Source organism: Callorhinus ursinus, unplaced genomic scaffold (genome assembly GCF_003265705.2).
Source record: "Callorhinus ursinus isolate GAN/ISIS: 27379988/994484 unplaced genomic scaffold, GSC_fseal_2.0 scaffold32, whole genome shotgun sequence".
NCBI lineage: Eukaryota > Metazoa > Chordata > Mammalia > Carnivora > Otariidae > Callorhinus > Callorhinus ursinus.
In genome coordinates this window covers 12,933,426-12,949,327 of record NW_027397094.1, presented here as the reverse complement: position 1 = coordinate 12,949,327, position 15,902 = coordinate 12,933,426, and the positions used below count along the sequence as shown (strand labels likewise).

The window sequence follows — 15,902 nt, the reverse complement described above, 5'->3', positions numbered from 1 at the left end:
TCAAAGAATCAGATCTTGCTAAAGTTTACCCATTCTGAGATTTCAATATTTAACACTTCTAAACACTGTTATCAAAGAAAATTATGATTACACTACTGTTAGTCGCATTTCAAAATCCAAGGAGAGATACAATACTGTTTTACATGTTAATCAATTATGTAACTAAAACCAAAAAAATTCAAGGTATCTTTTCACTCCCATATAAACTAAGAATACTGATTAACACTTTACTGGTCATTCTATGCTCCTAAAATTTCCCTTTCTGGTTTGGAAAGGCTCAGTCATCATACAAGAAGGAATACAGTAATTCCAAAATTAGCATTTGAAAATATTTCCAGATAACATGGAGTAAAACTGAGTAAAAGAGGTCATTTTTATAAAGAGGAGTTCAGGTTTCATCCTGAACTCATCCACATTTCAAAAGACCTCACACCCTCAGGTCCATCTTCCAAAAGCACTACGCTATGCTGCCTTTCCAAGAGCATATAATATTAAACAGAAGATTCTGATATAGATAGACCGGGAACCATATTAGTTTAAACAAGAAGGATTAAGACCAAATCTTTGGTTTTATCAACTCTTTCCCTTAAATCTTTGGGGCCTTTATTTTCTCTCCAGTCCCTTTCCAAACTGAGTAAAGATCAGTTTTGAAGAATTAACCAATTTCAGGGGTGCCTGGGTGGCTCAGTTGGTTAAGCTACTGCCTTCAGCTCAGCTCATGATCCTGGAGTCCTGGGATCGAGCCCCACATCGGGCTCCCTACTCGGCAGGTAGTCTGCTTCTCCCTCTGACCCTCCCCCCTTCTCATGCTGTCTCTCAACTAAACAAATTTTAAAAAACCTTAAAAAAAAAAAAAGTAACCAATTTTAAATCACACCAACTGTGGAAATGAACACACGAATAAAAAAACTATTACAAAAAATAGATTCATTTCGGTTCTTTGGAAAAAACTAAAAATGAACAGAATGCACTTTAATCAATTCTTAAGTTATGTATATTCTTTTATACAAATGGTGTGTTCAATATAGATGGGAGATGTAGTCAAATAACTCCAAGCTCAAAGCCCACCTTGGCAGATGCAGAGGCACTGGGACCTGTAGACAAGTGAGGTCAGAGGGTATCCACGATCCTTTATGATCTAATTTCAGGCTATGACATCTCGGCCCCCTCTGCCAGGCCACATAACTGAATGCATGGGCTCACAAGAGACAGAAAGCTAGTTTCAGAAAGTAGCTGAGAGTGGCCTGAATTTTGGTATTTGAATACCAAGGTCTGAGATTTCATACTATGAGACGTACGTATCCTGATCCACACGTAGGCCACAATGACTAGATCTTATGCTCACTCACTCCAATATTATTAGGAAAGAAAAATTTCAAGCACTGCTATCTCCAATTCTACTTTGATTCCAAGGAATGAATGGGTTTCATAATTTCATCATATTCACTAGTTTTTAAATGTCAATGTCCCTAAAACATTTAATTCTCAGATTCTACTTTTTTAACATTTCAAATCCTTACCTGACTAATCGTTGGAAGCTTGGTCAGAAGCATCTGGAACACGGGTGGTGGAAGAGTTTGCTGTAACACCTGGAGCAACTGCTGTGGCTGTCCACACACAGCAATTGCATTTGTCAGATGGTCTACACCTTTCTCATATTCACCTGAAAGATTTCCGTAAAAATAACACGTGACCCGAAAAGCCTTTGCCTTTGTCAAAAATTCAACTCTAAAGCCTTCACTGTATCTCCAAGTGATATTGATCAAAAACATCACACAAGTAAAAACCTGGAAATAATCTACAGTACATTCCTAAAACTGAGTATTATGAGAGCATTAATAAAAATTAATCAGATCACAGGTACTGATATGAAAGTGTCTTCAAAACACATACAAGGGAGAAATTGAAGTCCAAGTATGGACTTCGGAAATGAAATGTCCAAGTATTTTACTATTTATAAACTTAGAATACTTCTGAAAGATTATATAAGAAATTGCTAATTATGGGGTGCTTGGGTGGCTTAGTCAATTAAGTGTCTGCCTTCGGCTCAGGTCATGATCTCACAGTCCTGGTTCGAGTCCCACATCGGGCTCTCTGCTCATCGGGGAGCCTGCTTCTCCCTCTGCCTGCCACTCCTCCTGCTTCTGCTCGTGTACACTCTCTCATTCTGTGTCAAATATATAAAATCTTAAAAAAAAAAAACGAAATTGCTAACTATGGAACACTACTTTTCTGAGAAGAACTGGAAAACTGGGGACTAAGGTGGAAAGGAGGCCCAAATTCACTTTAGATTAATCCCTTATACTATTCTGAATGTTATCACATGCAAATTCAAAAAAGAAAAAAAAAACCTTTTTAAGAAAGCAATGCTAGTAGGAAAAAGTCACACTAATGAAATGGCAAGAAGCAAGTTAACAAAATAGCGATTATCAGTGAGTGGTAGGATTTTCTTTTATTTTATCCTACAGTGGACACCAAGTCTTCCAACCCTGAATAAGAACGTGACCGTATAAGGGACTGAAGAATGGTATATGAAGAAGAGGCATTGCTTGCTGTAACAAAAATCTAAGGACTGAGGTATTCAGACTGAAGAAAGCAGAACTCTACAAGAAATTAAAAATGGAAAATACAAAAGACTTAGTTCTTCTGCACGGGCTTGGACCTCCATTGGGGGGACACGATGGCTCCACTGACTTGGAAATTAAGATGCCACTTGGCCACTGAATCCTCGTACCACTGAATTTACAGGCAGTATAGGCGATTACAACACTGTTGCCTAGGGATATTAATTCTGATTAAATGGAAACAGAGCTGCTTCTGGATGGTTATGTGTAGAACACAGGATCCCAAGACACCACCTAACATTGCTAAATACACTGGAAACAGTTAATGAACCACCAAAGCAACTCATTGCAGTTTCCGCTCTGCACATGCAGACTTGAGCCCCTTCACATCATCCTGAGATGAGATCTGGCTCAGTTAAAAGAATTATGCTTATGGGGCTCTGGGTGGCTCAGTCGTTAAGTGTCTGCCTTCAGCTCAGGTCATGATCTCAGGGTCCTGGGATCGAGCCCCACATCGGGCTTCCTGCTCAGCCGGGAGCCTGCTTCTCCCTCTCCCACTCCCCCTGCTTGTGTTCCTGCTCTCGCTGTGTCTCTGTCAGATAAATAAATAATCTTAAAAAAAAAAAAAAAAAGAATTATGCTTATGGAAGACCCTCAGATGGAGGAGACCGCCAACCAATGAAGTTCACTGCCTAAATCACTCATGCTTTCACATGACTTACTCTGATGTTGACTTTTTCCCTAAATCTAACCACCTCAGGTTCGGTTGGTAGTTTCCACCAGAAGAAAAGCAGCTTGGCAGAGTTAAGTAACCCTCTGGGCAGTGCGGAGCTAAAGTGTGGAACATGAGCTTGGGAAAAAGAGTAACTCTTGTCTGTCCTTCCCTGACCTTCCTCCCAGCCACCATGAGTTATTGTCCTTCTCAATCTGGAGCTGACAGCTCGTCAGCTCAAGTCAACAGATGGCCACAATGCACAGATCTCCAAGACAATCCAAACAGAAGTTATTATGAGTGTACTTTTTTCTAATATGTTCGACTGTGAGTAAAATAATTTAAAATAGTGATTCTTGGGGTGCCAGGGTGGCTCAGTCAGTTAAGCATCTGCCTTCAGCTCAGGTCACAATCCCAGGGTCCTGGGATCAAGCCCCACACCAGGCTCCCTGCTCAGCAAGAAGTCTGCTTCTCCCTCTCCCCATGCCCTGCTTGCTCTCCCTCTCTTCCAAATAAATAAAATCTTAAAACAAATAAATTAATTAAAAGTGTTTCTATTTTGAAAGAAAATTTTGATAGTGTCAAATAGACCTCTTTATTTATGAGCATAAAATATTTTGAGAATGTTTGCATGAAATGAAATACTACAACCTGTATCTTCGACACAGACATCCCTATATATGCAGCTTTCTTTTCAAATATTAAAGTAACAGAGTCTCTCAAACAAGGTCTATGAAGATTTAAAAGTGCTTTACTATTACCCCATGATTAAACCTCATGTTTCTTATTGTTATGGGGTAAAAAGGCCAAAATTGTTTTCTAGTAAGGCATTTCCATTTTTATTTATAAATATTATCAGCCTACAATGCCATCCAAATAAGATAATTATTTCCTAAAGAAAAAAGCAAAGCAAGAAATTACTGGGAAGGGGGAGACATGACAAAAAGTAACATGTCACCACCACCTCAAACCTTTAATCCTTTCCATAAAAACAAAAAACCACAAACGACCTACATCATGTATTTCCATACTATCTAAATCTATGATACAGCAATGAGCATAAGAAAATTTGACACCTAGTATTGTTTTTATTAATGACAGTAAATACTTCAAAGTTACTTCTGAAATAAAAGCTAATTTGGGTGGTGCAGTCAGTTAAGCATCAGACTCCCGATTTCAGCTCTGGTCATGGTCTCAGGGTCCTGAGATGGAGCCTGACGGCTCTGCATTGGGGCATGGAGCCTGCTTTAAGATTTTTTTCTCTCCCTCTCCTTCTGCCCCTTCTCCTACCCCCAGAGTCCCCTGCGTACACACACTGTCTCAATAAATAAATCTTTTAAAAATAAATAAAAGCTGGGGCACCTGGGTGGCTCAGTCCATTGAACATCTACCTATGGCACAGGTCATGATCTCAGGGTCCTGGAATTGAGCCCCGCATCAGGCTCCTTGCGCAGCGGGGAGTCTGCTTCTCCCTCTCCCTCTGCCCTGATCACTCCCCCTGCCCTGATCACTCCCCCTGCTTGTGTGCTCTCTCTGTCAAATAAATAAAAATCTTAAAAAAAAATAAATAAAAGCTAACTTGTCACTAAAAATTTATAAATACATTTAAGACTACATTACTGAATTATAGTTCTCAAATATGTTAGTTTGATCATTTTAACTTAATAGTAATGTTTTAAAAAAAGAACCTTAATCCCTAATTGAATATGTAAAGCACAAAGCCTAAACTCTAGATCAGATTCAGATCACTGGCTGGTCCTGAAATCAAGCACCATGAACTCACTGTGTGACCCTGACAGGTAAATTAACCTTCTCTGGGACTTGTATTAGCCATTCCTTCCTATAAATATTAGAAAAGACCTGAAGATTAGATGAAAAAGTAGTATATGCCTAGATCACATTCCTTCAGTTACTATTTACATATTGCAGAGAGAGACCAAGGCAAGGCTCCACCTCAGGACCCCAAGGTCATGACCTGAACCAAAATCAAGAGTCAGACACTTAACCAACTGAGCCACCCAGGTGCCCCTAGAGCCAGTCTTAAATGAAATAATTTTCCCATTAGTAAATGACTTGTCTGGAAATATTTGGAGTAACTTTTTTTTTTTAAAGATTTTATTTATTTATTTGACAGAGAGAGACACAGTGAGAGCAGGAACATAAGCAGCGGGAGTGGGAGAGGGAGAAGCAGGCTTCCCACAGAGCAGGGAGCCCGATGCGGGGCTCGATCCCAGGACCCCGGGATCATGACCTGAGCCGAAGGCAGACGCTTAACGACTGAGCCACCCAGGCATCGTTAAATTTTTAACGTTTTTAAAAGCTGCTACACTACACCAAAAAAAGCCCCTTATCACCATAAATTTATATTTACTGTGAAGAATTCTAATTTCCTAATCTTTTAATGACTTACCTTGGGCTAGCAACTCTTCACCAAGCTGTATTTCTTCAAGGAAGAATTTCTGAACAGCCTCAGCATCTTTAAGGTCAGGTAACTGTTTGGAAATACAGTATTTAATAACTGATACCAAAATTATGCTGGGAACATAACCAATACACAGAAGATCATGCCACTAAAAACAAAACAACAAAAAACTAACTCATTATAAAAAATGACAAGAAGAAATCTACTCTTCAATACTTACAAGCATGAATTTAGTATCTACATTTAAATGAATACAAGAAAAAAATACTTATTGATCAAACTGATACCAGAACAGTTCCCAGAAGGCTATACATCAAACCTAAAGTAAAAAATGAAGAATACAATTCTCTATCATAAAATATGCACTTTACTATTTATACTATTTTGATTACCATTTTTATATTTTTATGTAACTATCAACTTTCTTCTGATCCAGTATTTTGTATAGATTTTACTGCATCTAAAAGATTATTTTTAAATGGTAATAGAATATTCCATTGAGAAATGATTGCTTAATCATGATCTATTTGTTGCACATGAACTACTTCTAAATTTTTTTTGCTATTACAAAGCAGCTTTATTCAAGTTTGCATTTCTTGTTTTTGTTTCATAGTTTGTTACATATTACCAGACTATGATAATATATAATGCCATCAGCTGTATGACTTATTCAAAAACATAAACCTACTATTAAAAAATCCTATTCTTTTTAAAAACCTAGACTTCTATTAATGGAAGTTTTTGGTTCCTGATTAATATTATATACACTCTCATTAACAACACAGATGCAAAAATTTAAATTTCTGAAAGTAGAGGCATCTGTCATCAACTATCTCAGCACAGGCAAGAATTTGATTATTCTTGAATCTGAAAATACACACTGATGCATGTCTATATCTACCTTCCATGTCCTTAGAAAGAAAAGGCTACTGAAACACTACAAACATGTATTTCAGAAAGGTAGTTTAGACATAAGAGAACAAAGTGGTTGACTTAGTTTCACTTAACTATTACTGTGTCCAGTCACTTAGCTGTGTTAATTACCTGATTGTTTCAAAATAACAAAATGTAACATTTTCTGATTTAATTTTTCTTTGCCTCAACTTGCTTTAAAAAGAACCATTACTGATCCTGTAGTCCAAGCCCTGGGAATCCAGACAATGGAACTAATTTTAATAAAAAAGAAAAGCTATACGTGCAATGATTAACATTTACTTACTTTACTTACACACATCACAGAACATTTTTTTTATCAAGCAGAAAAACCTATGTAGTCATTAAAAATAATCATGAACACAGGATCGATGAAGAGAAAAAAAAAGATTTTTATCTACATGTACATATAACATCAAGGTAAAAAATTTGCCATGTGGTAGGGATTCTGGATCAGTGGGTATGAATAATCCTGTATAACTTTTGAAACAAACAGCATGTGGTTCTTTTAAAAGAAGCTGAAAGAAGGAAAATTAATGTTTTATTGTATTATTTTGAAGCAGCTGAGTGAGAAAGCTTGAACCGTTTGGTAGAACTGTCTTCTGGAGACTGCTTATTTCTCCTTAAATGTTGCTCATGTAATAAGCTGTCTGCTATTTGGGCCAACAAGGGGGAAATAATGATGGACCAGACAATCTGCAGTTGAACTGAATTAACTATTCCAAAAAAAAAAAAAAAAAAAACAAATTATATTTTAAAATAGAAAATCAATGCCTGGTATCAACTAGCTTTCTCAAAACACATCTGAAGTAGCTTTTAAAATCGTTATTTCTATAACATATATAAATACAATATAAACAAAAAAAAAAACAGATTACCTTGCAAAGTCCAGCTCTCTCCTTGGCAAGCTTTTGTTTCTTTCTTCCTGCAAGAAATGGAGTATTTTCATTTTACGATTATTAAAATGGGAATCAAAAGAAGTCAAACTGCTGTGGCAGTCATTCATTCTATTTGCAAAACATCCCAGGGTAGGGCTCTCCTATTCTCTTATCTCCTTGTGATTTGTCAGGGTCTGAGTTCTGGTCAATGAGCCATGGACAATACGACATTTCTGGGCAAGAGCTTTTTCCTTCCCTCTGGGACACCAAGATCAGCAATTTTGAAGATGGAGACAATTCTAACAGGTGATTAATTGCCATAAGCACAGCAAGCAGCACCCCCCCCGCCCCCAGCTACACAGGACATGAAACACAAGCAAGAATTAAACCACTGCTGTTAGAAAGTTTTATTACCGAAATATAACAGATTCAATCTTTTACTGAAAGCTGAAAGCTATCTGACATTCTTAAATGAGAAAAAAGGGGTAGGAGGACAGTATTCAGAAATGCACCGCAGGGGCACCTGGGTGGCGCAGTCATTACGCGTCTGTCTGCCTTCGGCTCAGGTCATGATCCCAGGGTCCTGGGATTGAGCCCTGCATCGGGCTCCCTGCTCAGCGGGAAGCCTGCTTCTCCCTCCCCCACTCCCCCTGCTTTGTTCCCTCTCTCGCTGTGTTGTGTCTGTCAACTAAATAAATAAAATCTTCAAAAATTTTTAAAAAACTGCACGGCAAAATTCTTAACTACTGCTGGCTGGTTAAGAAAAAAGCCCTCTGGGGCTCGGCGCCTGGGTGGCTCAGATGATTAAGCGTCTGCCTTTGGCTCCAGTTATGATCCCAGGGTCCTGGGATCGAGTCCCGCAACAGGCTCCCTGCTCCTTGGGAGCCTGCTTTTCTCTGCCTCTCTCTCTCTCATGAAGAAATAAATAAAATCTTTAAAAAAAAGAAAAAACCCTCTGCCTACACTCTTTTTGTCTTGTTTTTGATTCGAAAAAGCAACACTACATATCTCAGAAGTGATGTTTAAAATCTTAAAACCCTTAAGCCAAATCAATAAAGGACACTAACAATATTTTAAATTGCTATAGGGGCACCTGGGTGGCTCAGTTAAGCTTCTGACTCTTGGTTTTGGCTCAGGGCATGATCTCAGGGTCACTGGATGGCCTGCCTTGGGCTTTGCACTCAGTGCAGTCGGCTTGTCCCTTTCCCTCCACCTCCGGTTCCTCCCCCCCCCCCACAGGCTGAGCTGTTCTCTTTCTCAAATAAATAAAACCTTAAAAACTTTCCAAAAAGTAAAAAATAAATTGCTATTTAATGATATACTCCATGTGAAAGGGTGTTAGCACAGGGGAAGCACAAGCTTGTTTTATATCCCAGCTCTTCTTAGTGTCAGTGTGACCTTGGGCAAGTTGAGAGTAACCTGTACCTCACTTTCCTCTTATGTAAAACTGGCCGAAGAATGATACATGCTTCACAGAGTTGTTGTTGTGAAGATTAAATGAGTTAATGCATGTAAAGTATTTTTTAACAGTGTCTGATTTATAATGTACCGTATGAGGAGTTGGTAATGAACTACTTCAGCAAGCACCTGGTATTGAGATAGTTCACTACTAGCAACTCAGCTAAGGAGTTGTGCTATGCTAAGTATCTAAAGTTTCCCAAGTCGTAACACGGAAACTGTGGCATAGTTAAAAAGGTTAAGGCTCTAATACTTATTACCTGGATGATCTCTGACAAATCTCTTAAGCTCTCTAAAGATAAGGCATGTTTAACTACCACTGTGAGAAACAAAAGCTTCATAAAACAAGCAAATGTCCTCTGAAAACCTTAAAGTGTTCTACAAATTCAAGTCTCAATCAATGCATGACTAGAGACAGTGACCTGTTTACCTAACTGCAGTGAGATGGGTTAATGTACTGTGGTCCAGGAAACTTCTTATCTACCCTAACAAACTGGGTTTAACCACACCCAAACTTCTTGCCAACTCCAACCCCCAAAACACCTCAAGTGCTACAACTCTAAGGCTTAAATACAATTCTAGCAGTTTCAACCACAAAAAAATACGTTAAATAAGCTGATCTTATACATAAATTTGAAGACTGCCTATTTTTCTAACAAACTACCTTTCCTAGGTGCTCATCTTCGGGCAACTAACTGTAGGGAAACAGAACCATAACATTCTACTCTCAATTTGTTTAAGGTTTTCATTTGGCCATTCTTAGGCAGAAAATAATGAATGCTACCATACTAGGTTAACAAATTACTGAATTTCACTAGTGCCAGAAGGAGACTACTAAAACTCTGGACATGGACGACTTCACAGAAGCAGCAGACATGAAGATAAAGGAACACTGAGATGTTAAGATTAAGCACCCCGTGGGGCGCCTGGGTGGCTCAGTCGCTAAGCGTCTACCTTCGGCTCAGGTCATGGTCCCAGGGTCCTGGGATCGAGCCCCGCATCGGGCTCCCTGCTCTGCGGGGAGCCTGCTTCTCCCACTCCCCCTGCTTGTGTTCCCTCTCTCGCTGTCTCTCCATCAAATAAATAAAAAAAATCTTAAAAAAAAAAAAAAAAAAGATTAAGCACCCAGTAAGTTTTAGATGTTACAGGGTCAGACACTATTCTTAAGGTTATTAATTTGCTTACTTGATCCTCATAGTAACACTAAAATTAGTACTATCATGATCTCCATTTTACAGACCAGAACATTTACCAAGGTCACAACTAATTAAGTGGTAGAGGGGCAATTCGAAGCCAAGCAGCCGAATTTCAGAACATGTGTCCTCAAACATTATTCTGTATTGCCACTGCACGCTGTAGAGAAGCTGTAAGAGTGTGGACAATACTGACTCTGTCTTTGGCCTTCCGTCTTGTTCCTGCGTGCTGGATGACCTCTCTTGGGGCTGTATGTTCCAGGTCCCTTGGAGATTCCTGTACTTACCTTAGAGAGGCCCAAGCCCACAACTGGGGTAGGCTTTCTTTGGCCTCCCATGAATCTGTGAGAAATAACAGTCTCTCTCCTTCCTGATGCACAGGTAGTGCCACAATATCTAATAAAAGGTTAGCTGTCATTTAGGTGCGTGCAAATCCTTTGATCCTGCAACAATGCTCTTCTGCTAGTGCCCTCACTCTAGAAAATCTGTGGACCAAGGTCTGGACTTTGTGGAGAATATCTGTGCAGCTGAATCATCATTTGCCCACTCCCCTGTCAGTAAGTTACGCTATGTAAAACTGTAAACTGTATGGAGTCACCTGCTTCATTTTCCAGTCTCAAAGTGCCTTTTCAGTTTGGGAAATTACTTCACTATCCCTCTGCTACCTTCTAACAGAAGTGAAGACATTCCCATAAAAATAAAAGGCACCTCAGAAATGAACACGGCAAGTTTGTGGAATAAACAGACAAATACAGTTTGCTAAACCAGACCTATGGAAAATGACAATAATTATGAAACCCAATAGAGAGAAACTCAGTTTCCATTACTATCCAATCTTAAGAGGTGTTTTTTTTTTTTTTAATGTGGTGGGTGGAGAGTGACCAAATTTTAAGAGTGATTAGTTGCTTTAAATTTCTAGCATTAAGATTAAAATTCTAGCTTTAGTTTCATAAGACACTTTGTTACCTTATCAGTATATTATACTATCTCTGTGATAAAGTGAAAGATGGTAACAAACTGAAAAATCATGGAGTTACACAACATTCAATGAGCAAAATTAAACCCTGACTCAGTTTTTACTAGAAATCAGTCCCAAGTGCTACTGTGTAAACCTAACAAGTTAAAACAGACTTTGCCTACTTTGAAAAATATACATAAAACATGAACTTACAGACTGCAGAATTACTCTGAATACAAGTTTTACTTCCTAAAGAAAACGTCAAATAATTATATTCATAAACAATCTATAGCATCCATCAATTACCATGTGTCAGGGACTTTATACTAAACTCCCTATGTATTATAACATTTTACAAAAGAGGAAAATGAGGGGCGCCTGGGTGGCTCAACTGTTAAGCGTCTGCCTTCGGCTCAGGTCACGATCCCAGGGTCCTGGGATCGAGCCCCGCACCGGGCTCCCTGCTCGGCGGGAAGCCTGCTTCTCCCTCTCCCACTCCCCCTGCTTGTGTTCCCTCTCTCGCTATCTCTCTTTCTGTCAAAATAAGTAAATAAAATCTTTAAAAAAAAAAAAAAAGAGGAAAACGAAAGCTTTAAGTCGCTCACCCAGGGTTACTCAGTTATTCATTCAAGCCTGACCACTGAGATCATGAGGCTACTGCTAACGTTAGAAAAAAATTCATGGATTGAAGATGACGGAAAAGGGATTTTGAAAATAATCTCTCAATTTATCTAAAATGACAGCTTCTATGGTTTCTTCAACCAAAAACTAGTTTTCTCAAGATTTCTAACAATAGCATTGCAGTGCTTCCAAAGGAAGAAAGGATCACTCCATTCTTTGCTGCGCTCTGTAGCTATTACCACCACCGCCAGCCCTCCAGCTATTACTGAACCTACCAAAAAATGATCTCAATTTCTAGCTATGCTTACAGCCAGCATTTATGGACGGACTAGCTCTCTCTCAGGAATGGCGGTGGGCACTTCAAACAGCTCAGTCTTCACAAAAACAACCAGAGGCAGGTGACACTACCTGATTTTACGAGCTATGAAAATTAAGATTCAGAAAGTCTAAAATTATGCAGCTAATCTGTGACTCACCTGGGCCTGGAAAACTGAGTGTCTGAATCCAAAATAGCATTCTTTCCATTAGTCTATCTAACTGTAAATAAAATAAATTCTCTGTATACCTTCCTTCCTAAAACATTAGATAACTAGAATTAGATACGATATTCTAGATCGTGTAAGGTCATCTTATACCTATACCCCCAAGAGGTTAGGTCACTAGCCACGTGGGGCTCCTGAACACTTAAACTTATTTACTACTGCTTCATTAAACAGTAAGGATTAGAATAATCACGGCTTCCTGACGTCCCGGCTTTAGTAACTTACGTATCAATTTTAATGCACGTATCAATTTTAATGCTATTTTTAAAAGATTCCTTTATTCTAAAGAAATTGCACTAGTGGGGAGAGGGGCAAACGGCGGGGGGGAAGCAGACTCCCCGCTGAGCAGGGAGCCCCATGGGGGGCTCAAACTCACGACCCTGACATCATGACCTGAGCTGAAACCAAGTCGGACGCTCAACCAAACGACCCACCCAGGTGCCCCTCAATTTTAATTTCAGACATTATTTTGACTGAGCAACCTAGATAGGTACAAAATCACTTATCTCAACAAATTTACTCTTCCACCGCTGCGAATAAGGCCTCCGAAATTCAAAAACCACAATGGTTTTGGTGACATGATTTCCCTCATGTGAACCTCTCTTAAAAGATGTCGCAGGTATGAAATAAGACTGAGCCACAGGAGAAGCGCAGCCCTTTGGACTCCCCTGCAATTTCTATAGCATTCACTCATATCTTGGAAGCATTTTCAGGGAAGCTACCAAGAGGGTTTAAGAATGCAGCAACGATACACGGTTGATTTAAGGATCTGGTTTCAAGCCCCAATTCGTAAAAAACAAAGGCTTAAGAATAAAGGTTTAAAAAGGTGAACGGCAAAAAGAGCACCCCCCCACCACCGAAATTATAATACAAACGAGAGTGCGTTCAGACGACAATCGGTTGGGGAAGACAAAATGGGAAAAATCGTTCCTCCAAAATGGAGGGAATCCTGCAGGGCACCAGAGCCGCCACCTTTCTCCGGCCGGACCCGCGGCCGCCGGGCAGCCCCGATGCCCCCCACGGCCCCGCGAGTGGGCAGCGGGGAGCAGGCACGCGGAGGCGGAGGCGGCCGCGGCGGCGAAGGACAGGCGGACGGACTCTGCGGGCCCGGGGCCGAGGGGACCCACTCACGTTCTCGAAGCCTGTTCTTGAAGTTGGGGTCACTCCGTCTCTTGCGGTCAAAGTAAATGCAGTACCCGATGAAAAGAGCCCCGCAGACACCGGCGGCGATGGCGCTGTTCCGGCCCACCATCTTCCCTCGACCGAGGAGCAGGACTGAGCGCGGCGGCGTCGGGGCCCGCGAACAAGCAGTTGGCCGGGAACCCTCTGCGCGGACCACGCCGCTGCGCCCTGACGCTCGCCGCGAGGGAGGCGGAAAGGCCGAGCGCACGCACTTCCGGCCCCAGCAGCGCGAGGTCCTCCGGCACGTCCGCGGCAGTGCCTGAGCAGCGGAGCCCGCGCCGCTTCTGCGCCTGCGCGGGGGTGTAGGTGCGGCCGCCCAGGCGCCTCCGGGTGGGGTGTGCGTTGGTGTCAGGACTTGCGGGGGATCTAGCCCTTCCTCAGAAGCCGCTGAGCGTGACGTAGCGAAGGTGGTGTGTGGCCGTCGTGCACATACTCTAAAGACTTGGTAGCTGACATTCTTGTGTCAAACAAATATGGAGGGGGGTGACGACAAATGCTTCTTCCTACTCTTGTGTAATAAAGGCAACTTGTGCCTCGCTTGAATCGAACTGAGATTGCTCACAATCTGCTGTGCAGCAAGCACCATAATCTTGTGATTCAGTGTCAAAGAGTATTACAATATAGTTTCATGAGGGGTGGAAGAAAATTAAGCTGAGCGAATCCTGGAAAAAAAAAAACGGATAAAAGAGATTGGAAAACATGAGTTGTCTCACGGTCACTGGAAATGTATAGTAGTTTGGAATTTAAAAGACAGAGCCACAGGGCGCCTGGGTGGCTCAGATGGCTAAGCGTCTGCCTTCAGCTCAGGTCATGATCCCAGGGTCCTAGGATCGAGTCCCGCATCAGGCTCCCTGCTCCTTGGGAGACTGCTTCTCCCTCTGCCTCTCTCTCTCTGTCTCTCATGAATAAATAAATAAAAATAAAAAATCTTAAAAAAAAAAAAAAAGCCACGTGGGTGGCTCAGTCGGTTAAGCAAGTCAGCCTTCGCTGGGGTCATGATCCCAGGGTCCTGGGGATGGAGACCAGAATGGGGCTCCCTGCTCAGTGGGGAGTCTGCTTCTCCCTTTGCTTCTCCCCCCTGCTCATGCTTGCACTCGCTCTCGCTGAAATAAAATCTTTAAAAAAATAAATTGGTCAGAAAGGAGACATAAAATAACTACAAATTGAGAGGGGAAAGGGAAGGCACATACAAGGATGTGTAATAAAAGTGGCTGCCTCTGTCCCCAGTCTTAGGGAGGGATCCTTTTTTTTTTTTAATATATATTTTTAAAGATTTCATTTATTTGACAGAGAGAGAGATAGCGAGATTGGGAACACAAGCAGGGGGAGTGGGAGAGGGAGAAGCAGGCTCCCTGCTCAGCAGGGACTCGATCCCAGGACTCTGGGATCAGGACCTGAGATGAAGGCAGACGCTTAACGACTGAGCCACCCAGGGGCCCCAGGGAGGGCTCAGTCGAGTTTAACCCTCGACGCTAACCCTTGTCATGACAGCCATGGCTCTTACTCATGGTGAGTCCTGACAGATTATGCTAAGCAGTCCCCTGGTGACGGGGGCTGGCCAGGCGAGAAAGACCAACATTGTGATTAGAGGGTTGGGACTTTGATCTAGGTGATATCCCTGGGGAGGAAAGGAATTAGAGGGGAGGAGAGCTGGAGATTCATGGCCTACATAATGAAACCCAAATAAAAACTCAGGACGCAGAAGTGGGTGAGCCTCCCAGGTTGGCAATACTCTGTGTAGTGTCTATACCAATGTGCCATGTGCTAGGAGGGGGAGGTGTTCTGATTCCACTGGGAGAGGACAACAGAAGCTTCAAGTGTGGGACTCTCCCAGACCTCTCCCTATGTGTCTTTCCCTATGGCTGGTTTGGTTTTTATTTTTTGCTGTAATAAAATTGTAATCCTAAGCGTAACATGTTCCTGGGGCACCCGACTGGCTCAGTCAGAGGAACATGCGACTTGATCTCCCAGTGGTGAGTTCCAGTCCCATGTTGGATATAGAGATTACTTAAATAAAACTTAAAAAGACAAGTAAGTGTAGGGGCGTCTATGTGGCTCAGTAAAGCGTCTGCCTTCAGTTCCGGTCACCATCTCAGGGTCCTGGGATCAAGCCCTGTGTCAGGCTCCCTGCTCAGCGGGGGAGTCTGCTTCTCCCTTTCCCTCTGCCCTTCCCGCCCCCCCCCCCCACCACTGCCTGTGCTCTCTCAAATAAGTAAAAGCACTTTAAAAAAAAAAAGTGTAACATGCTCTTGAATTGTCTTCTATAAATTATTGAACCTGTAGTGGGAACCCCCAAACTAGTGGCCAGCTGGTTATGAGTGACCTGGAGACACCCCCCCCAAATTTTTATCTGGGGTCTGAAGGCAGTCTTGTAGGAAGCTGTGCTCTCTCTGTGCTCTTAACCTGTGAAGTCTGGCCTAACTCTGGGTAGCTGGTGTC

The 15,902-nt window shown here is 41.6% G+C and overlaps 1 protein-coding gene and 1 non-coding gene across 3 annotated transcripts in view; both read right to left on the bottom strand.

Moving 5' to 3' along the window:
- The window catches only part of TOMM20 (translocase of outer mitochondrial membrane 20), a 46,800-nt gene extending 33,105 nt beyond the window's left edge, over positions 1 to 13,695 (bottom strand). Inside the window, exons 1-4 of one of the 2 annotated variants that reach the window (XM_073879031.1) lie at positions 13,413 to 13,695; positions 7,510 to 7,556; positions 5,687 to 5,768; positions 1,521 to 1,663 (exon numbers count right to left, since the gene is read on the bottom strand). In XM_073879031.1, coding sequence (XP_073735132.1) covers positions 1,521 to 1,663; positions 5,687 to 5,768; positions 7,510 to 7,556; positions 13,413 to 13,533 — 393 coding nt within the window. In that variant the 5' untranslated portion in view covers positions 13,534 to 13,695. The remainder of the gene's footprint in view (positions 1 to 1,520; positions 1,664 to 5,686; positions 5,769 to 7,509; positions 7,557 to 13,412) is intronic. The other variant, XM_025850854.2, reaches the window with a different exon arrangement.
- On the bottom strand, positions 12,890 to 13,024 carry LOC112807948 (small nucleolar RNA SNORA14). The gene has a single exon (XR_003204204.1). It is a non-coding gene; the product is annotated as a small nucleolar RNA SNORA14 (small nucleolar RNA).
- Positions 13,696 to 15,902: the final 2,207 nt, after the last annotated feature.